At 42.3% G+C, this 25,982-nt stretch overlaps 1 protein-coding gene across 1 annotated transcript; it reads left to right on the top strand.

The window, feature by feature from the left end:
* The first annotated feature begins 321 nt into the window (after nucleotides 1-321).
* Nucleotides 322-25,982, top strand: enpp6 (ectonucleotide pyrophosphatase/phosphodiesterase 6). Its single transcript, XM_026181478.1, has 8 exons — nucleotides 322-772; nucleotides 5,635-5,814; nucleotides 16,106-16,217; nucleotides 17,081-17,222; nucleotides 17,345-17,524; nucleotides 23,197-23,334; nucleotides 24,652-24,775; nucleotides 25,183-25,982. The coding sequence occupies exons 1-8, from the start codon at nucleotides 517-519 to the stop codon at nucleotides 25,380-25,382; spliced, it is 1,332 nt and encodes a 443-aa protein (XP_026037263.1). The 5' UTR covers nucleotides 322-516; the 3' UTR covers nucleotides 25,383-25,982.

The following is a 25,982-nucleotide window of genomic DNA, read 5'->3' as shown; positions in this document are numbered from 1 at the left end:
TATAAAGTCTTACGAGCCGCGGAGTAAAGTTAAGGGTTTCAAATGTGAGCGATATGATTTTGAGCCTGAAGTCCATCAATGAAATGCTTCTTGAATGTGCTCGAGAACAACATGCATGGCTGTGGATGATCTTTAGGCGGATACTGACGGGCGACCACCGCGCATGTTTAATGTTCTCGTGCAGCCCCTCATAGGCTGACTGACGAGGCTCATAGTTACCTCTGGATAGTGACAGGCGGAAGGAGAAGTAGTTCCTATCAACTAGGTGCTATGTTGGTGAAATCATGATGGTGGAGTATTTATTTTCATGTTAATATAAAATACACATTTGCCCCGTCTATGAATCTTTCTCTGCACGAATGCTGTTATCGGAAGTCGATGATCAGTGATCGGCACAGCCAACAGGTTCGCATCGAGTGCGCACTGAGAAACCTTTGGTAGCTGCTGCTGCGGCACAGGGGCAAACTCCCTCTGCCATAAAGTTTTAGACAGAGAAGCAGATCATGCGTTAATGTCATGTCCAGCAGAAAGACTCCTGCGTTCTGCCCTCGGACCGTCCTGCTGCTGCTGCTGCTGTTTGACGCAGGACAGCTGGGTGTCGAGGCGCACCCGTTACTCGTGTTCTTGATCGATGGATTCCGCTACGACTACATGGATGACCTGCACCATTTACCCGGATTTCGTGAGCTTGTGGAAAATGGTGTGAAGGTTGACCACTTAACGCCGGACTTCCCAAGCTTGTCATACCCTAATTATTATTCCTTGATGACAGGTAATCCGTCTCTTTATGCGTCTCTGTAGCTTCTAACACAATAACTGATATTGTAAGAAGACATTAGGTGTAACTCCCAGCTGATCAAACAAATACGTTTGATTTAATCAGCTGGGGAAATGTTTTAGGCCCTAAACAACCAGATCTAATTACCCGGACATGTAAAACATGTAAAACATGTAAAACATGTAAAACCCAAGAACATAAAAGTTACACTAGAGGCGCCCTGAGAGGCCTTTTAATTGTACATAAAAGCGCATTAACTTTGAGGCCGTGAGAGGACAACAAAAAACACATAAATAGAAAAAGTAGGTGATTAAAATCCAGCCGTCTACACGACACATTAGTCATTAGAGTCCGTGTGCGATTTGCACATTCCTGTGTTGTCCAGCAGTGTAATGGCGGCTGGGATAGTTTCAAGCCTTGCATCCTAAGTCATCTTCCTGACGGGATCAGTTTGTGTTCAGAGTTTCAGCTGGGACTGCCTGCTCACAGACGGGGAAGCTCTCACTTTCTCCAAAGCTGTTTGGATGCTTCTTTTTACGCTGCTTAACTGATAATAAGAGACTTCTCTGTAATCTCTGACTGCCTAGTCAAACATTAGCTTTATACTGTCTAAATAATTTAAAAAGAAAGTCTGTCTGCAGTTAGTTTAATTGTATAATATGTAATAATTGAAGTTAACTATCTGAACATGGCACATGAAAAGGCTTCTATCTACACAGAGGAGATTTAAACATCACAATACTGATGAGTTTGGGTTGTGCTGTATAAGAGAACAGCAAATATTCAGGGATACACACAGAACAAGGTTTATGACCAATACTGATACTGTAAATGTGTAAATCTGCCAGCAGTCTTTTGATTTTTTTATACAAAATAGAAAAAAATACTTTGGAGATATGTCTCTATGCGTACCTTAAAGTAACACGCAAATATAAATTGTTAAAGCATAAATATTTGTTTGCCCATAAATAATTTTTACTCAAAAAAAATCTACTTTTGTTTGCCAATAAATTATTTGAATTTGTTACAATAATTACGAGAGTATAACAGAAGAAAAATGTGATACAAAATTACAAGACAATTTTGGAGACTGTGTGCAGTGTTATTGTCATTTTCTGTCATTTATACAACAGAAAAGTCAGTAGAACTGTAATGTGCTAAAATCCAGAGCAGTTTTTGTTTGCCAGAACTCTTGGCGGGGGGGGGGCTGATTCAACACACAATGGCCTGAGGATAGAAACTCCTCTTGAGCCTCTCTGTTCTTGTTCGGATGGTGCAGAACCTTCTGCCTGATTTCAGGCAGCAGTTCGTTGCTGGGATGGGACGGGTCTTTCAAAATCAGAGTTGCTCTAGTCCAGCAAGTCCTGACGTAAATGTCCTGTAGGGAGGAAGAGCAATCCTGCAGCAGCGTTCTGCTGTACGGATCACTCTCTGAAGAGCTTTTTTATCCTTCACACAGCTGTTTCCAAACCAGGATGTGATGTTCTGTGTGAGGATGCTCTCCACAGCGCCTGTATAGAAAGTCCTGAGGATCGCTGGAGAGACCCTGAACTTCCTCAGTTGTCGTAGGTGGTACAGGCGCTGCCTAGCCTTTTTGGTCTGGACATGAGTGTGGGCAGCCCATGTCATACGATAAGAGTGTGACGATAAAATGCAAACTGTGCCCAGGACTGACACAGACTCATTTCATATGGATAACAGAAGTTCAGAAAGCATCCACATAAACACACTAACAGAAAATAAGCCAAGAACTTGGAGTGATAGTACAGTCTAGTGTATGTGAACCCCAGACCAGCAGCCAGACCTAACAAAAGGCTTGCAGCCTCTGTTTCTTGGTGGTAACTGTTCTGAAGTTTCTTTACACTTGATGTTTGCTTTGGGTTTCGTTGATTTTGTGCATATGTAAATACTTCATGAGGGTAGGGAGTTGTGTTGGTGTGTGGGACTGTAAGGTATATATTGTTAACTTGTGACGATGCATTTCAGGTCATTTTATAGAGTAGTGAGAAAGTAATGTAACGAGGGGTGAAACAGGTAACTTTCTCTGCGAATAATTGAGTAACATACTGCATTACTATCAATAAAAGTAATAAGTAATATATTACTCTTAAAAGACTTTTAAAGAAAGTCATTGTCAGCACAAACATACGATAAAATTAGAAGCACATAGCGAAACTGAGGCCAACGCTGGTTTTAATGGGCCAACCTCACACACAGCTCACACACTCTTATGGCACGCACCGGAGAATACCCACCTTTTAAGTCTACGATACATATTTCATATGTTACATGTTACAGTCAAATAAAAAGTTCAATCCAATTTATGTAGCGCACAATATTGTAAGATTAAAACGCTACAATAACCTGATACAAAGAAACCCAACAATCAGACAGCTGAGCACTTTAGCGACAGTGCTAAAGGTGTGAAGGAGAAACCCTCAGTGCATCATGGGAAACCCCAGCTGTGCCCTGTGTGAAAGGGGCTGTAATAAAAGGACGCGGCGTGCGCTCTGAAACCCATTCGTTTCTATTGCCACGCAATAAAGGTTCCTGTTGTGCTGAGCCGAGCACAGCGTAACCAGGAGTACTTGCACATGTTCAAACCGGCTGACCTTTGACCGCTGTGCATTGCAACGTACCTTCAACAGAAACAAAGCCTACAGCTGTGCAAAGTTCAACCACATGATAAAGGAAACCACTCTGTGCGTATCCGAGTCATGTGACCCTTTTGACAGAAGTTTAAGTGCATATAAAGGGACCTCCATTACAACAGCTCTGCAGACCTCAGGGGTGTGGAAATGTCACACTCTTCACTAGTGGGGATAGTTACAAAGCTTTCTTCTTCATGAATGAGCTGTACATGTTTTTTTAATTACACATCTGGACACAATAAAACACAAACTCTCATAGAAGATGTAAAGTCATATCAGTACACTTAGAGCGGCCGCACAAAATGACGTATGCCTCCCATTCTACTTTTAAATACTCTAGGAACAACAAGTAGGCCTGCAGAGCGAGAGCCAAGTGCTCTAATAGGGTGATATGGTACTACAAGGTCATTAAGATAAGATGGGGCCTGATTATTTAAGACCTTGTATGTGAGGAGCAGGATTTTGAATTCTGGATTTAACAGGAAGCCAAAACAGGAGAAATCTGCTCTCTCTTTCTAGTCCAGTCCCACACTGCACAGAGCAGGAGGTATGAAGTGCAGCAAACAAACCCTCAAGATGTGCTTATAATAACAATTTTATAGACAGTGATACTAATTATAGTGGGGGGGAGAGTGGGGGTCGTGAAATGTTTTCTTCTTCCTGAGGGGGCGTAACAGAAAACAATTGAGAAGCAGTGCCCTGAGTCAAGCTGAGAAAGGGAGATCAACGTGGTTGCTAGAGTTGCAACACGAGAACGTGCACCAGCTAACAGCAGCTGGAGCTTTGGGAGCTGGAAGCAGATCTCGCGTGAATGGCCTGCAGTTGACCATCGATCACCAAGCGACGACTTGCCAACTGTCCGCACGAAACCAAATATGGATGTCGACTAACAGAGCCCTCATCATCCTCTGATGATGAGGATGATGAAGATGATGATGAAGAAACATCTCTTGACTTGAGCCATCACTCACTAACTGCAGCAGAAACCTTCATCCGTGCCCTTGTCACCACCTGGCTTGATAACTATAATGGAGCAGCTCCAGTATGTCCAGAGCTCCTCCAGGCTTCTATGAGGCACTAAGCTCTGGAAACATCAACGCCACCCTCAGAAATCTCCTGCTCAAGTCCTGCATTACTTCCAAATCCCTCAATGCCCTGGCCCCTCAGTACCTCTGCTGCACCCATACACACAGTCTGGGTTGCTGCATCCTCAGCTATGGGTCTGCTTTCTGTCCCACACGCCCACCTCCACCCCGTGTGGCGGCCCCTCACCCTCACACGAGCCCGTCACTGAAACTTCTCAAAACTCAAGTCTTCAACGAAACCTTGAACCTTTAGTCTTGTTTTTGTTTATTTATACTGTTGTGAAGCATCTTTGGGTTTGTTGAAAGATAAATACATTATACACATCTAAGTCATTAATATTATTATTATTACTCGCTGAACCAGGGGCCCGAAGACTTGTGTTCACCTCTTAACGGGTCATAGAAGTAGGTCAGGTCTGGGTCCAGAGGGTGGCCAGATTGTTCTGTCATGATTACAGGTTAAGCTGTTTATTTAAAAAGGTGAAGTTTGTGTGGTGATAAAAGAATCTGAGTGGAGCTAAACACGAGTGGCTATGAAGGAGCGTCTGTAAGAGGAAGAAGGTCGTCAGCGTGCTACGGCTGGACATGCAGTTACGTGTGATCTGGAGCAGCAGGTAGTTCGAGGGAAGCACAGTAAAGGTAGAGGAGGGCCTAGTGGCATTAAGAGATTTGATTGGACAATCCAGTGTGAATAATGAAAATGAACCAATGAGCTGCTGTCAGTGTTTGTAGGGCTGATGCACGGCGGCCCATCTTTGTAATTTGAACATGTTTGATTTCATTAGATATTTTTTTACCTGATGTTTTTATTTAAAGTTTTTTTGGGAGAAAATATTTCAGTATTGCAGCCGGTAATGTTTCCTGTGGCTCTGTGAGCTAATCCAGATTATTGCCTGAGCACAGGATGATCAGTGTAACACAGGAACTAGAGAACCCCGTAGGTTCCTCTGTGGGGTTCTCTGGGATTACAGGCTTTGCTCCAGGCAGCAGAACTATCATAAACAAAGGTTTTTATGGGTTTAATAATGATTTACAAAGCGATGTGCTCTGAGCTGTGGGGCAACTTTTGTCTTGCATACAGTGTAATGTTACTTTTTATTATTATTGTTCTTATTATTAGGCCGTCATTGTGATATTCATCAGATGACTGGAAACTACATGTGGGATGAAGTCTCCAAGAAAGAATTCCTAATTGGGACCAATCCTGACAGCCGGTTGCCAATTTGGTGGGACGGGTCAGAACCACTGTGGGTCACCTTGCAGAAGCTGGGAAGGAAGGTTTTCATGTACTACTGGCCAGGTACGTGCACACGATCAATGTGAAATTCTATCTGAAGTTGTCTGTTTATTAAGGTGGTAAGTGGAAATGCAATGGCAAGCTGTTATTTGCAAACTGCACATTAGCTAAAAGTAGCATTTATCAGCGCTCACAGTTTTGGTGACCAAAATAGGGAAGCAACTGTCGATTCAGCATCAATTATTCCGTCAAGTAATCGGATAAGAAATGCTTTCGTCTGATTATCGAGTGATAATAAATATTCAAATGAGGAAAAAAACATCTTTCGTTGGTTTCCATTTTAGACACTGCAATGTTTGAAGGTTTAACTGCATCCGTGGTTAAAAGAAAACAAAGGAACCCTTGGATCGTGCTGACGTGCCGTCATTGACGTCGAATTTTAATTTTAGGTACAGTCAAAGTCAAATAAAACAAGATATGTACACAACCTAAGGTATAAAGGATTTACCTTCACTATTGTTTATGCTGCTGAAAACAGCCGTTATGATGGCGTAGACTTATATAATAACCTAACAATCCTCAGGTCATGTAAAGAAAGGACGGCGGCCGTCAGCCTTCAGGAATCTGAGTAATTCAACCAGTCTGGTATCAGAGTGAGTTACCAGCTCAGGTCCAGTTCGTCTGCTCAGTAAATGGCTGCAGCCACTGTTAGCTATTTGTTATCACCTCCTCCAAACCTCAGTGATTTCTTAAAGGCCTGTGATCCCTCACCTCGAGGTGGCTGTGACTGTGTTTCTGGATCTTTAGGAATTGTTGCAACCTTCAGTTTGCTTTAGTTCACTCCTGTGGCACAGCAGTGTGACTCTTAGTGCTGTGGTGTTCTGTGTGGATTCTCTCTGGCGCTGTGGCTTTCTCCCACAGTCCAAAGTCATGTACAGGATTAGTTTCATTTGTGATTCTCAACTGTAGCTATAAATGTAAGCATGAATGGTTGACGGTCTCTTTTCCACGAGTAGCTACTTGGCTCCACTAGACTTGACGTTCGTGGTGTATCCGTCAGACTCGGGGACCACGCTGTTGTGTTTCTCATTTCCGCTGTTCCAAAAGTGGCAGTTTTGATTTTCATGAAGGAGACGCTTTCATGACTTATCAGGTGACGCAACTGAGTACCTGATTGGCGACATGCAGTCTGGTGATGTCACATTTTCTGATTACCTCAGATCGATTTGAGCCTTGACTGAGTAGGTACTGAAAAGATTCCTGTTACCAGGTACCATCAGAGATGGGCAGTAACGCGTTCCTGTAATCTGATTACTTTTTTCAAGTAACGAGTAAAGTAAGGGATTACTATTGCAAAAACGGTAATTAGATTACTGTTACTTTCCCGTAGGAACGCTGCGTTACTGCATTACTAAAACCGTGATTTTTTGCAAGAATGTCTCATGACAGTGACGTAAGCGAGTGCGACGTTCGTGACAACAGCTGTGTGCAGATCAACAATGGATAATATATCGAGTGCAGGAGAGAGTATGAGCGTGCAGCGTTTAAAGCGTGGAAGTACTGACCTCACTTTGAGTTTGATTCCATAAAAAGTGACAAAAACATTAGTGTCCGCTGTGCGTGGGAAGAAAACGTCTTTTTACAGTGAAAAAACCCCTAAACTTCCAACAAGCACCGAGTAGCTACGACGTAATGGGAAACTCACAGAGAAACTCGCGGATTCTTCCACTGACCGCTGCACACCTGCACCAGGGTAACCCTCCGCCTGCCCCACTCCTGCTTTACAGGTGAAAATAGAGCAACAGGACCGCTGAGTCTTTGATTTTATTTATTTTCTGCTGTGTTTTACTTGCATCTATTTGAAAGACTGAGTGTAAACACAAAAAATATTTTATTTTATGTGCTGGAATGTGCAGAAAATAGGTTTAAATGTTAAACTAATTTCTTCCAGTCAGAGAATGTTGCAGATAATTAAATTTTTGCTTGATGCATAAAGTTAAAAGATTAAAACTAATAAAACAAGTTTTAAAAAGATCTATCGCTTTATCACCTGTTCAGGTTGTAAATCGTGTTTTTAAAAAGTAACTAAGTAATTAATTACTTTTGAAAATAAGTAATCAGTAAAGTAACGGGATTACTTTTTTGGGGAAGTTCAAGTAACTTGACCAACACTGGGTACCACCACCTGATGGAAAACCCTAAAAACGAGTTGAGCCGTGCCCACCTGACACAAGTAGGCACTAGTGAAAAAAGGCTGTATATGTCAGACTGGTAACATTTCCAGGGTGTAGCATGCCTCTCTCTCTGTGACAGCTGGTATAGGTGCCACAAATAGGGGACCAAACACCTTATTCTGTCTTGATGCATGCTCAATCATCCCGGTGACGTCTTCAGTCTCAGCTGACTGCAGGTTTCAATCTTATAAACAGGACATCTGCACAATGACTGAAACCACTGAAGGAACAATGGGCTGGGAGGTCAGTTCCTAAATCTTAATTATGCAAATTCTCATGACCACTGATCAACAACCACTGATCAACAACCACTGATCAATGGCCATGAGTCCCATTCACAGAGTTGGGGAATGGCTGCAATCACAGCATGTAAGATGGTGACAGATGTACCCTTAGGCCCCTCCTCCATTCAGAGATGGTCTTTCCCTTTTCACGTAAATGGCCTCCTTGACTCCGCCCTCAAACCAGCGTTCCTCCCTGTCCAGGATGTTACATCCTCAACATTGAAAGAGTGTCCACTGGCCTGTAGGTGTAGATAGACTGCAGAGTCCTGGCCTGACGAGGTGGCTCTGCTGTGTTGGTCCATCCTCTCCGCCAGAGCTTGTTTGGTTTCCCCGATGTATAAATCCTGCACTTAACAGCGTACACTATGTTACTCTGTTTGTGTCGGGGACCCGATCCTTGGGGTGGACCAGTTTTTGGCGCAGCGTGTTTTGGGGTTTAACCCTCCTGTTATGTTGGTTTCCAGGAACACCAATTATGCTCCTGGGTTAATTTGACCCGGGGCAAATTTAAAAGTGTCAGAAACACCGGCATTGATTATTTTACAATTTTCTTTTATAATTTAGATTTTTTCCGTTTTCTGTAGTGATGCAGATGACATGTGACATCTCTTCTGTTCTGGGTCAATCTGACCACAGAGACCCGGTGTTTAGAAAAAATGCGTCTCAGCTGCTCCGATACTCCTGACACGTACGGGATCACTGCAGGTGGGCAGCGGTTGTCCTTCTCTCCTGGATCGGCTGGAGCTTTCTTTAGGAGCCTTCCCAGCTCTGACAAAAGTCCAGCTGGGATAACCACATTTACTCAGGGCCTTCTTGATGTTCTTCTGCCTCCCTGGCTGCTGTGTCTGTGGGGATGGTGTTCGCTCTGTGTTGTAGCGTCCTGATGACGCCCAGTTTGTGCTCCAGTGGATGATGAGAGTCAAACCTTAAATGCTGATCCGTATGTGTAGGTTTACGGTACACGTCAGCTTTTAGATGTCCCCCATTACTGATGGAAATCTCACAGTCTAAGAAGGCTAACCTGCCTTATTCTATGAGTTTCAGATCTGTGGACTCCGCACACTCTCACCATTTTCCTTCCCTGTTATATTGTTGTGAAGTACATTGTGAGGTTTATCCTGAAAGGCGCTATAGAAACCAAGTTTTACTTACTTACCACTAAAGCAGTGTTTGAGTGTGCCTTGTGATTCAGGTTGAACTTGATCTTGACTTGGTCGGTCTGGTTCAGACCTTGAGATGTTAGGGTCACTCATACTCAAAGTGTACTTTTGCAATTTTCGGTGATGTACAACTATTGGTAATTGTTCCCATCTATGCGCTAGCTTTCCAAACAAACGACCAACTATTAGCAAAGACACAATATCTACTTTTGAAATTAGGCTGAAAACTTGATAAAGCGTATCATTAGGGCTGGATCAGGTGACCCTGAATCCTCCCTGAGTTGCGCTGCAATAGGTCGAGGTTATTTTCCTTTTTCTGTTTGTCCTTCACTCACTGTGTGTTTATACACCACTCTGTGTCTAATCATTAGTTATTATTAACCTCTGTCTCTCTTCCACAGCATGTCTTTATCCTTCTCTCACCCCAACCAATCACAGCAGATGGCCCCGCCCCTCCCTGAGCCAGGTTCTGCTGGAGGTTTCTTCCTGTTAAAAGGGAGTTTTTCCTGCTGCTAATCTTAGTATATCTCCATTGTGTGATTCATTTTAATGCTTTCTCCAGAAATGTTGGCTGTGAAAGGAACGCTCCAAATGCAACATGTCCTGCAACAGAGTGTCCAACCTAATATTTAATTAGTTAATTAGTTATAGGTGCAAAGGTAGGAGACGATTAACACGTCATTAGCATTTAATCTTTTTTATCACACTGAGCAACCATGCAAACATTTCTCCCAGCCCCACAGATCAGTTTTGTCATTTCATTTCATTTCATTTATTTATTTATTTCACACTTGGTACAACAGATCAAACAAACCAACCACACTTTCTATCAAAAAGCACTACAACCATGTGTGAAAAGGAGCAGGAAGAAGAAAATATTCTCATTAAACCCCGCCCCCTATCTACAATCCAACTTATATTACAAGTGGGCACCAAAAATCAGGGAACAAACTAATATTAACATTTCTCTCCGGTCCTAACACAAACCAAACAACAGATTTACAATCAGAATGTACCACTCCACATAGTAACAAGGAGAAAATACAATTAAATAAATAAAACAAAAAATTATAATGGATCCTTTTTCAATGAACTCCAATTTCATTCACATTCTTCATATTCAGTTATCGTTTTAAGCATGTGACACTTTTTAAAACAATGTAAACTTATATGATTCTTTAAATTATAATGAAGAGACTTCCACAGTCGTATACTCCTAACCGTTGCACTCATTAATCTCTGTGTAGTCCTAGCTAACTGATGCTTAAAATAAAATTTCCTTCTGCTGTCTTCTCCCCCTGAACACAATAAAAATACTCTTTGTAACTTAAAGGGCAAAATATTATTTTTAGCCTTAAACATAATTAATAGTGTCCGTAATTTCGCTAAATCTCCTAATTTTAATAATTTCGATTTTATAAATAATTTATTTGTATGTTCTCTATAATTAACGTTATGAATCATTCGTATCGCTTTCTTCTGTAATAAGTTTAGAGGTTTTATAGTATAGTAGATATTACTAACAACTGACATCTGTTTTATACATTTTGTGTATTAGATCTTGTGATTGTTAGTCACTATGATATCATCATCATCATCATCATCATGATATCATTGAGTCTCATCAACCAGTCTGTCAGAATATTTGTCTGATTTTTAAATTGCTGTTTTTTTGTTTTAAATGAAGCTTTGAGGGTTGTGGCTGTAGCTCAGGTGGAGAACAGGTCACCTACTGACTGGATGGTTGGTGGTTCGATCATGCCAAGTGTCCTTGGGCAAGATATGAATCCCATGCTGCATCCATCAGAGTGTGAATGTTAGCTAGCACGTGCTTAGAAACAGTGAATGGGTGAATGCCCAAGTTGTCAGAATCAGTCCATTTACCATCTTGATAAAACTGATTTTAATACGTCTACAAACTTCCTGAAGTCATTTCCACATAACGGAGTGACACAAGAATATGACAGAATATGCCTTTTTATGCTTTTTGCCCCTGTGAGCGTGCCACTGCTGATTTTCCAGATGTGGGATGTCATCCCGTACTCGCCTGCCACTTCCTGTCTGTCAGGTCAAGTTTGTGATCTGCTGACATGTTCAAACTATCATCCAGTGACCTGTTTGACCAGTAAACAAACTGCAGGGGAGGATGTGACGTCAACATCTCTCAACTGGAGATGTCAGACGACAGGTCTGCAGTCCTTAAAGGGTTTTTTGGGAAAACTGTGGCTTGTTTGACGCAGGAGGGAACTTTTTTCACATGTCCTGATAGGTGTGGGGGAGGGCAGGGGGAAATGTTACATGGCGTGGGGGGCTGAGGGGTGTGAAACTGGGATTGTCGGCCAGTTGATACCTCTCCACAGCGTGGGTCGATGGTCTTCTGTGGCTGGTGACCTTCCAAACTGATGCAGGGTCGTTAGCTGAAAACCTGTGAGCAGCTTTGAGCGTGTTTTCTGGGAGGTTCCAAGTTACTCTGAGGTGTTCTTCTATCAAGGTTTGTTTTTACTGTGTGTTTGGGATCATTGTCGTGTTGGACAATGAAGCTGCTGCCACATGGTGGATCAAATCAGGATTAATTACTCCATAAAATAAAATATTCATCTTCAAGAATGAAAGTTTATTTTAAAAGCAGCTAATGTCCAAACAATTTTAAAGCCTCCATAAAGCCTGAAGAGTACTTAAAAATTACAGTAGGTAAAAGTCTGGTGTCTCTTACACAAAATATCAGTAAACAACGCGAGAATTTTGCACAACATCAAAGATATTTATAGGATTCATGTGAAATATGAAGTTGTAAGCTAAGACAAAAAATCTTTTTTCAAAAGATGAAGAAGAAACAAAAATATTCTTGCACACAAACTGTTTATTAAATTGAAAATGGATGAATGAAGAAATGTTAGCTGGGAATAGTTTTTGTGATTTGCAGTGCAAAAGGTCTTAAAGGTCACATTTATTATCCTAAATAAGTATATTCAAAGGAGGGAGAGAGGAAAAAAACCCAAAAAACCCCCAAAACAAACGAACCCCCCCCCCCCCCCCCCCCCCCCCCCGAAGAATACATACAAAAAAACAACAAAAAAAACAAAACGAAAAAAACAACAACAACAACACCTGCGCACATCCATGTATATAATCTTGGGGCAGATATGGGAGGAGGCCACACCTCCCAGTTTTACTTATTAAAGTAATCTATAAAGAGCTGCCAGATTAGGTAGAACTGTTTAACATTATCTCTTAATGAGAATTTAATTTTCTCCAAATGTAAATGATGCATTGTGTCTCTTAACAAAGCAGAATGAGTTGGGGGGGCTTTATTCTTCCAATTTAGAAATATAAGTCGTCTTGCAAGCAATGTTATAAAACTCAGAGCATGAATTTGTTTATTATTTAAGTCTTTGACTGTAGCTACACCAAATAGTGCCATTACTGGGTCTGGGGGGAGCTGTTTTTTAAAAATGTCAGACAGAATTTTAAATATTTTAGACCAGTAGGTGGCGATGTTGGGGCATGTCCAAAACATATGTGACAGTGAGGCAGAATTCTGGCCACATCGATCACATCTTGAGTCAGCCCCTGGAAACATCCTTGAAACCTTCAGTTTAGACAGATGGAGTCTGTGCAGGACCTTAAATTGTAGCAGTCCGTGCCTGCAGCAGACAGAAGTGGAGTGAACCAGTTCCATTGATCTTCAGTGATGTTAGTAGCCAGTTCTTCACTCCAAGCATTTCTCAAGTGGTCCAGTGTAGTTGTACTGTCTATTTTCAAAAGTTGGTTGTAGATCCTAGAAATAGCTCCTTTCTTTAGCCGGTTCATTAAGAACAGATCATCTGAAACTAGTTTTTGTGGTTCATTGGGAAAGGATGGAAACGTTTCTTTAATAAAATGACGTATTTGTAAATACTTGAAAAAATCTCTGTTTTCTATGGAAAATTTTTGCTGAAGTTGTTGAAACGAAGGAAAAAGATTATAAACAGATCCTTGATTGTGTGTATCTCTTTGGAAGTCCATAACTGGAATGTGGATCCTGAGAACAATGTGTATGCTTGGTTATGGATTAATGGTGTAAAGATTGAACATTGACGCCAATGAAAATGCTTTCTAATTTGAGACCAAACTTTTAGTGAGTCAGACACTACCGGATTTTTACATTTATGCTCACCCAGATCTGAGTTTGAATGAACCAAAGATTTAAGAGTATTGGAGAAAAAAGTCATACTTTCCATCCGTTCCCAATCAGGTCTATGTTCCCCGCCCCAGAATGACATACAACGTATATTACAGGCCCAATAACAGAGCTGAAAGCAAGGCAACCCCATTCCTCCTGTAATCTTGGCTCTGTGGAGAAATATCTTTTTTATTCTGGGTGTCTTCTTGTTCCAGATAAACTGAGAGATTAACTGGTCTATTTTCTTAAAAAAGGTTTTTGTGATCAATATTGGGATACATTGAAACAAAAATAAAAATTTGGGTAAAGTGCTCATCCTAATGATATTTACTCGGCCAGCAAGCGAGATGGGCAGTTTGGACAGTCTTTCCAAGTTCTGTTCAGTTTGATGGTATAAATTAATAAAATTATATTTAAAAAGGCCAGAGAATTCACGGGTTACAGTTATTCCAAGATATTTGAAGATATTTGAGATGGTATAAGGAAACGAGATCAATGTAGCACTATCTAATTTTTCTAAAGAACTAACAGGAAACAATATGCTTTTTGTTAGGTTGATTTTGTATCCAGAAATTTTCCCAAATTCAGTTAAAACTGTCATAATTTTTGGCAATGATTTAGTAGGGTCAGTGATATATAGCAACAAATCATCTGCATAGAGAGACACCTTATGTTCTACACCAAATCTCCTTATTCCTTTATAATCCTTTGCAGAGCGTAATTGAATGGCGAGAGGTTCTATGACAAGTGCAAATAGCAATGGGGACAAAGGGCACCCTGGTCTTGTAGAGCGGTGGAGGAGGAAAGGACTAGAAGTTATATTATTTGTATTAACCGAGGCCTTAGGTTTTGTGTAAAGCAGCTTAACAAAGGAGATATCATTAGGGCCTATGCCAAACTTTGACAGGGTCGAGAAGAGGAAATCCCACCCAACCCTGTCAAAGGCCTTCTCTGCATCTAATGAGAGTAGTATTTCAGAGTGATCAGAAGTATTATGTGTATATATAATGTTGAATAGCCTTCTAATATTAAAAGATAACTGTCTATTTTTTACAAATCCCGTTTGGTCCTCCGACACAACTGTTGGGAGAACCATCTCTAATCGCATAGCCAGAAGTTTTGACAATATTTTATTATCTACGTTCAATAGACTTATTGGTTTGTACGAACCAGGTTCCAAAGGATCCTTACCAGGCTTGTGGATTAGAGAGATAGTGCTATCATACATGGTTGAAGGTAAGCATCCTTTAGTTAGAGCTTCGTTATATACCTCCAAAAGAACGGGTGAAATTTGTTCGCAGTGATTTATTAATTATTTTTCTTACACGCATAAGAAAAACATATGAAACAAATTCATTTTAAAGCTGTGAAATTTTGTGTTCGGCACCGCCTGGCTTCACTGCAAATGGCGGCTGACTTTATCACAGTGCTGGTCTGGGGACAGCTTTAACATCACTCCGGGTTCTTGGCTGGCTTAGCGCTACCGTGCTGTCTGTGCTTGTGAAGAGCTGCAGTTGTGTTTAACAGTATGATGCTGTTGTTCTGTCCTGCAGCAGTCTCCACTTTAACATCTTCCTCTCATCCTTTTGTACAGTGACAATAAAAGTAATGTCCAAATCCTCTGACACACAGATTGAAATCAGCTGCTACTTCACACACATGTATTCTGACTCTTCTCTCGAGGGCATACCTCCACCTCTCTAGGCTCTCTTCCATCTAGATCACTACAGATCCCAATGTCCTCAGCAACCCCCCTGAGACACCTGCCTGACCTCATCTGTCCATCACCACTGCGAATAAGAACGGGCTTAGAGTTGGTTTCTTTACCACTGTCTCGCTGTCCTCATACATGCACTGCACCAGCCGTTCTCTAGATCCACAGTGCAGCTCCTTCTGGCTTTCTTTATACTTCTCCATCAACACTATTAAAGCTAGCATCACATCTGAAGTGCTCTCTCTCAGCATGAAGCCACAGCAGTTGTCACAACTCAGTAAGTCACTCCATAATATGGCCCATGCCCTGAAAAGCGTACTGAAGATGTGGAAATAAATAAATTCTTTCAGTGTAATTATTTCATTGTTCCCAGTAAAAACCCGACTTGTTAGCTGACATTACATGTAATTACAGGGTACTTGCGCCTTAGTTGCAGGTTGCTATAGAAAGTGTTACCAGCTTATACAAACCATCAGAAAATAAAGAAGACGAGTAAACACAAGGGAACAATGAAGCTGAACTCCAGCAATAACAGAACGATAACCAACCAAACACAAAGATTACAATACAAAGACTCCTGACCCCAAAAACACTAAACCCAGGTTCAGAGAGGGACAATGACAACCAAGGGAAACTGCTGTAATTACTTTTGTTAGAATAACAACACACATACACTCTGATGGCTGCTGGTCAACATAATAAGCAATTATTGTCTATGACATACAGGTAATGGGCTATCATAGCATGTTAACTGTTTACAGAGGTGCCTGTAAATGATGGAGTCATTTCATGTGTTTCAGGCTGTGAGGTGGAGATTCTGGGTGTCCGTCCATCTTTCTGTGAGGAATACGTGTACAACCCCTCAGAGAAAAATCTCACAGCATCAATAACAAATGCACTAACAGTCTTAAGGTAACATGAATATCAATGTGTGTAAATGTTAGCTGGATAGAAAAACTGTCTGTACGAAAGGCCGAATGAGGCAAGTTGTGAAAAGCACTTTGAGTGCTTAGTACAATAGAAAAGAGCTATAGAAGATCCGATCGATTCCCGGTCTGTTTTGCACAGGGAGCGGTCGTTTGCTGTCAGAATTCATTATTGTTGTTGCAATTTAAATGCAGTTTGAATCAACACTGTGTTCCTCCATCAACTGAGCTCAGCCCTTTCTGAATGAGGTCTGCATCAGCCACGATGACCACAGCTGTCCGCTGCAACACTTAACAGCTGAACAGTTCCTCCAATAACTGTTGCAGCTTCACTGACATAAGGACAGTTACAGAAAATGTCTACCTCACATCACAGTAAGATGTCATACAATGTAAGCACCTTATTTTATTAGTTTGAGCCTGTGTTTCATTGCTTTTATTAACTTTACTACTGGAACATGGGTGTAATGTCACTCAGAGCTCCAGCATTCGATGTCTGAGGTAACTAGAATGCAGTGTCAGCTGTGGAAAGTAGGAAGGCACATTTATCCAGAATGAGGAGACTAGAGGTGAGAGTCCTAGGTGATGCACAGTGAGCTGATTCAAAGATAAGTCTGGGTAAGAAGCACAGCACAGAGAGAGCAGAAGAACAGACAGTGCAACAAGACGCAAAGATGAGCGTGACAGTTTTTGGTGCACTTAAGAAAATAACACTTAGAGAAGGTAGAAGACTAACCATTTAATCTGTTTGTGTGTGTGTGTGTGTGTGTGTGTGTGTGTGTGTGTCTGTGTGTGTGTCTCTGTGTCTGTGTGTGTCTGTGTGTGTGTGTGTGTGTGTGTGTGTCTTAGATCAAACCAAGCAGACATGGCAGCAATATATTATGAGAACATTGATGTGGAGGGCCATCACTTTGGTCCAGACTCTCGTCAGGTCAAAACAGCTGTGCAACAACTGGATCTTGCAATGCAGAAACTCAACAGCAAAATCAAAGTAATAACACAATAACTGTCACTACAGTTGCAGATTCTGCAATTTTTCCTGTCATGTGGTTTGTTTTCATGTTCTTTCATTCTTTCAACGTTTTCATTCTTGTTTTTGTGATGTTCCTGCAGGAGATGAACATGGTGAACCAGCTGAATATAATGTTGTTTTCAGACCACGGTATGACAAAAATCCACTGGATGGAGAAGGTCATAGAGCTGGATAAGTATATCAACATGGCAGACATCGTCAAGATGATGGACAGAGGCCCAGTGGTCAGTCTTTGGCCTGAAGAAAACAAGTTCCAGGAGGTGAAACCAGAGTCATTGGCTCTCTCTGTGCACTATAGGTCATTTCTGTGAGCGCTCGCACTCTTGTGCTATTGTCACTGTAATCACAACCATTTTATGTCATGAAACTTGTGACTGTCAGGAAACTACACCTTAGTCAAATGAATGAGCCAATGGTTGTATTACATACAGAATAACACATTACAAAGTATTAGATCATAATATTTTTCAACAATGCAGTTTCAGCGTACTGAATTCAATAATGACAATACAGTTACAATGATGTCATTACATCAAATATCGTTTTTTCCTGAGCACTCACACCTGTCTATAACTTTTGAGGACTAGAGATATGAAAAGGATTTTGTATTTTTATTGCACGACAAAACAAGATAAAGTGCAAACTGTGACATGGGCTGAAGCAACTACATTATATGCTAACACGTCAGCTCTTTGCAAGCATCCACACAAAACTCACAGAACTCTGTGGAACTGTAACAAGGTGCAAACCACTGTTTCTACTCGAGACCAGGAAAGCCACATAAAGCTTTGGCAGCTAAAACCAAGATGAACTTTTACCATAATTATGGGATGAAAATGGTTGAAGAAGGAAAGGAACAAAGCTCACCACATTATCTGTAAACACGATAAAGGCAGAGTTATGGGATGCACATATAGGTTTACCAAGAGAGTCAGGTCCTTAGTATTATTAATGTTGTGACTGCTGATATAAGTAGTAGGATAAATTCCCAAGTGCACAGGGCTTTACTGCAAAATGGATTGGACAGCACTTTATGGTGCAAATGAATAATGATGCAAATCATACTGCAAAGCAACCCAACTTTCTCATGGCAGAGAAATTCGGAAGGTTGCCGGTTCGAGCCCCGGCTCCGACAGTCTCGGTCGTTGTGTCCTTGGGCGACACACTTCACCCGTTGCCTACTGGTGGTGGTCAGAGGGCCCGGTGGCGCCAGTGTCCGGCAGCCTCGCCTCTGTCAGTGCGCCCCAGGGTGGCTGTGGCTACAATGTAGCTGCCATCACCAGTGTGTGAATGGGTGGATGACTGGATGCGCTTTGGGGTCCTTAGGGACTAGTAAAGCGCTATACTGTCATGATCAGGCTGTGTGCAGGCAGGATGAGGACCCAAACACAAACTCACGGGACAACAGGACTGAACTCAAAATACAGCTTTATTGCTGACAGAGGATAAAGGCGATACAAAATAATATGAAACTGAACTGGGAAGCACTAAGGAACTGACTCACGAGGAAACACACGGCGGGGCACACAGTCATGAGGGAGAACGCGACACTGAACTGAGGGAGACGTGGACATACATGCACAGAGGGTAAACGAGGGAAGTGGGAGCACACGGGGAACACAGCTGACACAGATAATCGTAACGAGACAGGGCAGGGGTGAACACAACATGACGCATACTGACGAGACACTGTCAAAGTAAAACAGGAAGTACAGAGGTTCAGACAGGAGGAGAGAGCACGGACATAACGGAAAACATGGAATAAAACACAAGGAGGGGAAACAAGGGCTCACAGATACACAGAGGGGCACACAGGGGGTAACCAAATAAGGAACATCTTAACTAAACAACCTGGGAACCAAGGCATAAATAGGGAACAAAATACAAAACACACAAAAACTAAGAATACTGGGCCAACATGGCCCAGGACCATGACATATACAAATACATTTTACCTGATTTCAGCCCATTCTTTCAATTCAGTTCACAAATAACAAGTGGAGGTAACTGTAGTAAAGGCTAGAGATGGTAATTAATAAGAATGTAGGGATTCTGATTCTGTTATCGATATTACTTATCAGTTCTCTCATTGGTTGTCACTGGGTTCTCACTAGCTCCACTTTACCTTTGTGCTAATTAATTGCATGTTGTAAAGCTGAGGCTACAGTTGCACACACCAACACACATCCAAATCCTGATGAGGACACACGTATGATCTTTAGTATTTTGCTATGAACACAAAGCCGACAGCACAAAACAAAGATGAAACCCCGCACAAAGAGACTTCAAAGCGATCGCCACGGTGATTCTACTGTAGAAACCTGAGAAGGTAGAAAGGCTGTTGCTTACCTGATTTGCAGCTCACAAAGGACCGCCCACTTCACCGTGGTCGAGGTACGAGGTGGCTCTGCTGTGTTGTAGCCAGAGGTTGTTTGGTTTCCCTGCTGTATGAATCTTGCCAATCCTCCTGCACTTACCAGCGTACACTATGTTACTCGGTTTGTGTCGGGGGACCCGATCCTTGGGGGGGACCAGTTTTTGGCGCAGCGTGTTTTGGGGTTTAAAAGCCACAGAGACCCGGTGTTTAGAAAAAATGCATCTCAGCTGCTCCGATACTCCTGACACGTACGGGATCACTGCAGGTGGGCAGCGGTTGTCCTTCTCTCCTGGATCAGCTGGAGCTTTCTTTAGGAGCCTTCCCAGCTCTGACAAAAGTCCAGCTGGGATAACCACATCTACTCAGGGCCTTCTTGATGTTCTTCTGCCTCCCTGGCTGCTGTGTCAGTGGGGATGGTGTTCGCTCTGTGTTGTAGCGTCCTGATGACACCCAGTTTGTGCTCCAGTGGATGATGAGAGTCAAACCTTAGATACTGATCCGTATGTGTAGGTTTACGGTACACGTCAGCTTTTAGATGTCCCCCATTACTGATGGAAATCTCACAGTCTAAGAAGGCTAACCTGCCACTGTTCATATCCTCCCTGGTGAATTTGATGTGTCGGTCCACCGAGTTAATGTGATCCGTGAAATGTGGTACGTCCTGATCTTTGATTTTCACCCAGGTGTCATCCACATATCTGAACCAATGGCTTGGTGGTGTTCCAGGGTAGGATAGCAAAGCCCTCTTTTCCACTTCTTCCATGTACAAAAAGGGTGAAACTGGGGAGCCCACGGCACACCCATGTTTCTGCCTGTAGGACTGACCCTTGTATGTGAAGACACAGTTCAAACACACTTGGTGGATGCTGAGAGCGGTCCTGCTGCTGAGGTTGGGGTCATCCTGTAACCTCTTTCGAACTACCTCCAGCGCTTCCTCGACTGGGATGCAAGTGGAGAGAGATGTAACGTCGTACGAGACCGTGGTTTCATCTGCCTCCATCATGACATCTCTCACTTCCTGGGTCTCATAAGTATTTTCATCACTGAGCAGTGACAACATTTTCTCATGATAGTCTTTTTGATTTAGCAAAACTGTGCACCTAGCCTTGTGTGCTGGAAGGATGATAATGTTGTTTACATCACTAAGTGATGTGAGTGCCTTCCTCTCCTCCATGCTGATGCTGGATGCAGGAGTCTTTGCATCACTGAGACAGGCCGAAACCTTCATCCACAGTTGCTCTGCGTTTCTCCCACTGAGAACGCTACGCCCATATAAACAGAATCAACTTTTTGGGGTTCAACCATTATTATTTTACATTTTAATATGGAATTCAAAAGTTTTAATATTTCAACAGATTTTAACAGATTTTAAAATATGACCATTTTAACATGGTCAGAAACACATAAGTACTGAATAAATCAATAGGCTAACACATAATAAATTGTTGATAAATAATCCATATTCATATGTAACATATTGATACAACAATGTAAATAAAAGAATATTACTCATGTAAATTTTCCTCAACATGACTTCCAAAAAATTTACCAAGCTTAAAGTTGAAATGTTGACATCCAAGGTTGGACGTCGTATAGATGTCCTGCATTGGTCAGGGACCGATGGACTCAATGTAGATGATCTGCATGTTTATCCAACGTCCAGTGTTGAGAGGATGGGCTCTGGCAATGACACTCACAGAGCCTTTGTTATGTTGGCTTGTCCTGTTGGAAAATAAACCTTTACTCCAATCTGAGGTCCAGAGCACCGTGGTGCAGGTTATCAGCAAGGACAGCCTGCTCTTTACCCTGACTACTCTCCCAGTTCCTTCTGTGAAAAACTGTGCCACCACTATTCTTCACTGTAGGGATGGTAGACATGATGCTTGGCATTCAGGCCAAAGAGTTCAATCTTTGTTTCATCATACAGGGAACTTTCTTTTACAAGGTCTGGGAGTCTTTTGACAAACTCCAGGCAGGCTGTCATGTGAAGCCACCAATGAGCGGCTTCTGGCTGTCCTTCTGAAAGGCTCCTCTCTCTCCAAAGAGCAATGCTGGAGGTCTATCAGAGCGACCTTCTGGTCACGTAGCCAGCTCTAGGAAGAGTCCTGGTGGTTTCAAACCCTTTTCATTTATGGATAATGGAGACCAGTGTGCTCCATCATCTCAAAGACACTCAATACTGCAGAAACTTTTCTGTTCCCTCCCATATCTCTGTCTCAGTGCAGCCCTGTCTCTGAGATCTAAGACAATGTCTTGGCCTTCATGGCTTGCTCTTCCTCCCTCTCTTCCCCTGTGTGTGTGTGTGTGTGTGTGTGTGTGTGTGTGTGTGTGTGTGTGTATGTGTGTGTATGTGTGTGTGTGTGTGTGTGTGTATGTGTGTGTATGTGTGTGTGTGTGTGTGTGTGTATGTGTGTGTGTGTGTGTGTGTATGTGTGTGTATGTGTGTGTGTGTGTGTGTGTGTGTGTGTGTGTGTGTGTGTGTGTGTGTGTGTGTGTGTGTGTGTGTGTGTGTGTGTGTGTGTGTGTGTGTGTGTATGTGTGTGTGTGTGTGTGTGTGTATGTGTGTGTGTGTGTGTGTGTGTGTGTGTGTGCGTGTGTGTGTGAGAGAGGGAGAACCTTAAGAGTATTTGAGATGAATTATTATCACTGTCATGTTACTTTTGTCAAGATGTGTGGGATGCAGATCGTGTTAAACAAAGAGGATCCAAATGCAGATGCACGGAGACCACATTTATTTTTTTGCCTTTCAGCCTTTATTGGAATAAGACAGTGCTGCGTGTTTCCCCTCTCTCGCTCCCCCGTCCATGTACCAGGGGCCGCAGGTCAGATTCAAACCTGGGCCTACTGCTCTCCGACCGTACGGCATATGATCAATGAGTTGAACCGGCAGCTGTGGAGACCAGATCTTAACCAAAGGCAAGCCATTCATGTGGCTCAATGTCCAGATACAAATACGAAGGAAATTTAAGCTTTCAGATCACAGGAACTGAATGAAGCAAAATACAAGGAGGGACAAGGAGCTGGGAAACACTGGGGAAAGGTACAAAGGGAAAAGGACCGGAAAATACACAGACAGGTGATGAGGAGAGTGGAAACAGCAGAGGAACACAGCTGGAACAGATGTAACAAAACAGGGGAAGCAAAAGTGGACACAAAGCACATGAGACGAGGACGGTCTAAGACAGGAAACACAGCGAGAACAGAGACAGATACCCAGAGACAAGACACTCACACTTGACACTGGAAGAGAATAACAAACACACGACAGACATGATACAGAGGGAGTGAGAGATGCACGGGCTGGGGAGACTACGGGGACGAAAGGACTCAGGGACAAGAGGAAGTCAAACGACCTAAAGTCGTCTGACTTACACAAAAAGAGACTTAATACTGACAGAAAATTCATAAGCAGAAGAGACTGAACTGAACCCATAGAGACCAGGAACATAAATCGATGAGCGAGATCACAACAATGAAAAGTAAACAAGATTGAAAAGTGCAAAAATCAGCAAACACGGGGTCAAACACTGCTTCTCATTTTGTTTATTATTCCAGGTATCTGCCAGATTGTCTGAGGTCCCTAACATGGGTGTCTATGCCAGAGAAGAGATCCCTGAACGATTCCATTACAAGAAAGGAAAGTTTGTTTCCCCCCTTACACTAGTGGCTGAGCCAGGATGGTTTATCGCTCCGGTAATGGACAATCTTCCTTGATCTTAACTTGCTGTTATTTTGCATTATATATATCATATATGCTACACAGCAGCATGGTCCCAGGGTTGTATTCTTCATTCTGTCTTGAATTGTTTTACGCGTCTTTAGAAACATTTGGTTACTTTGTCTCTTCTAATCATTTATAGTTTTTGTGTCCTTGTGTTTTGGTTTATGTTTATTTCATCTCTGTCTTGTTTATTCATGCCTGCCAAAGGTTTCATGTAAAGTCTGTGACTGTACAGTATTTCTTTCTGGGTGAGTTTTCCACACTGTCTTCCCTGACTGTTGGCACCTGTTGTTAGTTGTGTTGACTTCCCTTGTGTTTCTCCCTCTCCTGTTGTCCAGACAAAGAGAGGGTGCAACTCCCAAGTGAACAAAGTTTGTATATTATGGTACAAACAAGAATGAATGTGATTGGTTAAAAAATCGGGGAGGAGCTGCAGTTTAGACTTGGCTCCTGGTGTCCACAGTCTGGTGTCCAGCTCATGTTTCATCTCTGCTCCAATCAGACGTCTTCTTCCATCAAAAAAAATTCTTTCTACAACACAAATCAAATCTTCTCCCACATCTGGAGCAGATGTTCCCATGAATGTGGACCTTGTAGCTGCTTTGCTTTCGCTCTTCTGTCCAGTTCAAACCAGCTCGATGGGTTTAGGTCTGGGGACTGTGCCGGACCTCCATGTTTCCAAGCTCATCTTGTTCTTTGTTCCTGAGGTGGTTCTGCCACAGCTTGGACTGTGTGGGGTCTTTATCCTGCTGTAGGATGAAGCCCTGACCAACTCGGTGCATACCAGAGGGTCCTGCATGGTGCTGCATGAATGCTGTGGTAGCTGTTCTGGTTCAGGGAGCGTCTCTGTACCAGTCACTGACCCTGGATCAGCAAACAGCCCCAGCCCGTTGATGCCACACACTGTGGAACTTTCACCTACTCCACGGCGTACAAAGATCCTGCATGAAGATTTCAAATGTTGATCCATCATCCATAAAACCTTCTTCCAGTCTTCAGTAGTCCAGTGTCGGTGTTTCGTGGCCCAGACGAGCCTCTGTGTCTTATTCTGACGTCTGGCTTTCTTGCTGCATCCTGTCAAACCTGCAGCTCGAAGTTTCTCCTCACGGTCTTGAATACTTCTGAATCTCATCATGTGCTGACTTAAAAATGAACATGATGTTGCCTTAATGATTTTAATGTCACACATATACAGTAATGTAGAGTTTTTCTGTATCACATACACTGTATTATGAATATATATCTATGACACCTACATTTGTTTGTGTTTATATCTGCGTCCTTTCCAGAACAAGGCAAGTCTCCCCTATTGGAAAAATGACTCTGGGGAAGCGTCCGCATGGCAAAATGGCTGGCATGGGTACGACAATGAGTTCATTGACATGAGAGGCTTCTTCTTGGCAACAGGACCCGGTAACAAAGACATTTTGCATACAGAGTAAAAGACACCAGACTGATCTGTGCATGTGCATGAATGTATGCATCAATGGATGGAGGCATGTTTACAGTGCACGTGGCTCTGCAGCAGTATGTTCAGTAATGAGTCATGATCTCATGGTGAATGATGCTTCGTGTTCTTCGTTCACCATCTAAAGGTCAGCTTATGTAGAAACTTCAGGTTTATTCAGTGAAAATATTTTGTAAAAGAGCTGTGCTGTCAGATTTATTGAAGATATACCAAAAACATATTGATTATCCTGAAATTGAATCAAATTGACCTGAATTGTCACGCTGTCTGAGAAAAACATCATTAGCTGTGGTGTACAGATGCTGTTATTCTGCTTAGGTTAAAAGACGTTTGTTTGCTTCATTTCTTTTAGACTTCAAGATGAATGTTCGGGCAGCTCCAATCCGATCGGTGGACATCTATAATCTGATGTGCTGGACGTTGGGAGTGGATCCTCTGCCCAATAATGGGTCCTGGTCTCGGGTCGAGTGCTTGCTGAATAGTTCTAATGGGTTATCTCATCCCTTCTGGATCTACTCTGTTGGTCTACTAGCAATCATACTGACAACATAGTCCGAAATGATTTAACAGGTTTGTTTACGGCGTTTGATAATAGCTAGAAATTATTTTATTTTCTAGAAACATTTGTGAAAGAAAGTATCTGTGAGAGGACGGGAATAAGTCAGCTTGAGATCGTTATAGTATTCAGAATAAAATATCAACAACACATAAACTGCATCCTAATCTACCCGTCTGCCTCCAGATATTTAACAGACTATTTTTACAGTTACTGTTTTGGTTTGGTGCCAATAAGCCCTTCAGTCTTTGGAAAGTGGACAAAGTTGCAGGCAGCAAATCTGGTTGAGAGCAACAGTTTTTTGTGCTGTAAGTGAGAGCATCGTGGCACGTCACACATTTCCTCTTTGGTGTGACAAAAACGTCTGTGTTTGGTGTCAGTGCCTTTCACAGGTCCGTCACACTCACCTTTCACTGATTTTGATTGACTGTTTTCTTATTGTTGGGTGATTTTAAAATGCTTTTCAGTCTTTATGGTGTTTGATTATTGGTCCTTGTTTTCACGTTCTTAGCTGTCTTAAAGCTGTGACAGCCTGTGTAACACACCTTTTGTGAAAAGTGATCTATATGAATAAATCTGAAAAAGTGTGCTTGTCA

Source organism: Astatotilapia calliptera, chromosome 2 (assembly GCF_900246225.1).
Source record: "Astatotilapia calliptera chromosome 2, fAstCal1.2, whole genome shotgun sequence".
NCBI classification, from domain to species: domain Eukaryota; kingdom Metazoa; phylum Chordata; class Actinopteri; order Cichliformes; family Cichlidae; genus Astatotilapia; species Astatotilapia calliptera.
This window is presented reverse-complemented; position numbering and strand designations above follow the sequence as displayed.

Bases quoted from the DNA above. Each gene is read 5' to 3' on its own strand.
- enpp6 (XM_026181478.1), top strand. From the start codon at position 517: ATGTCCAGCAGAAAGACTCCTGCGTTCTGCCCTCGGACCGTCCTGCTG. The intron at 773-5,634 runs GTAATCCGTCTC...TCTTATTATTAG, and splicing joins TTATTATTCCTTGATGACAG to GCCGTCATTGTGATATTCAT. The intron at 5,815-16,105 runs GTACGTGCACAC...CATGTGTTTCAG, and splicing joins TTTCATGTACTACTGGCCAG to GCTGTGAGGTGGAGATTCTG.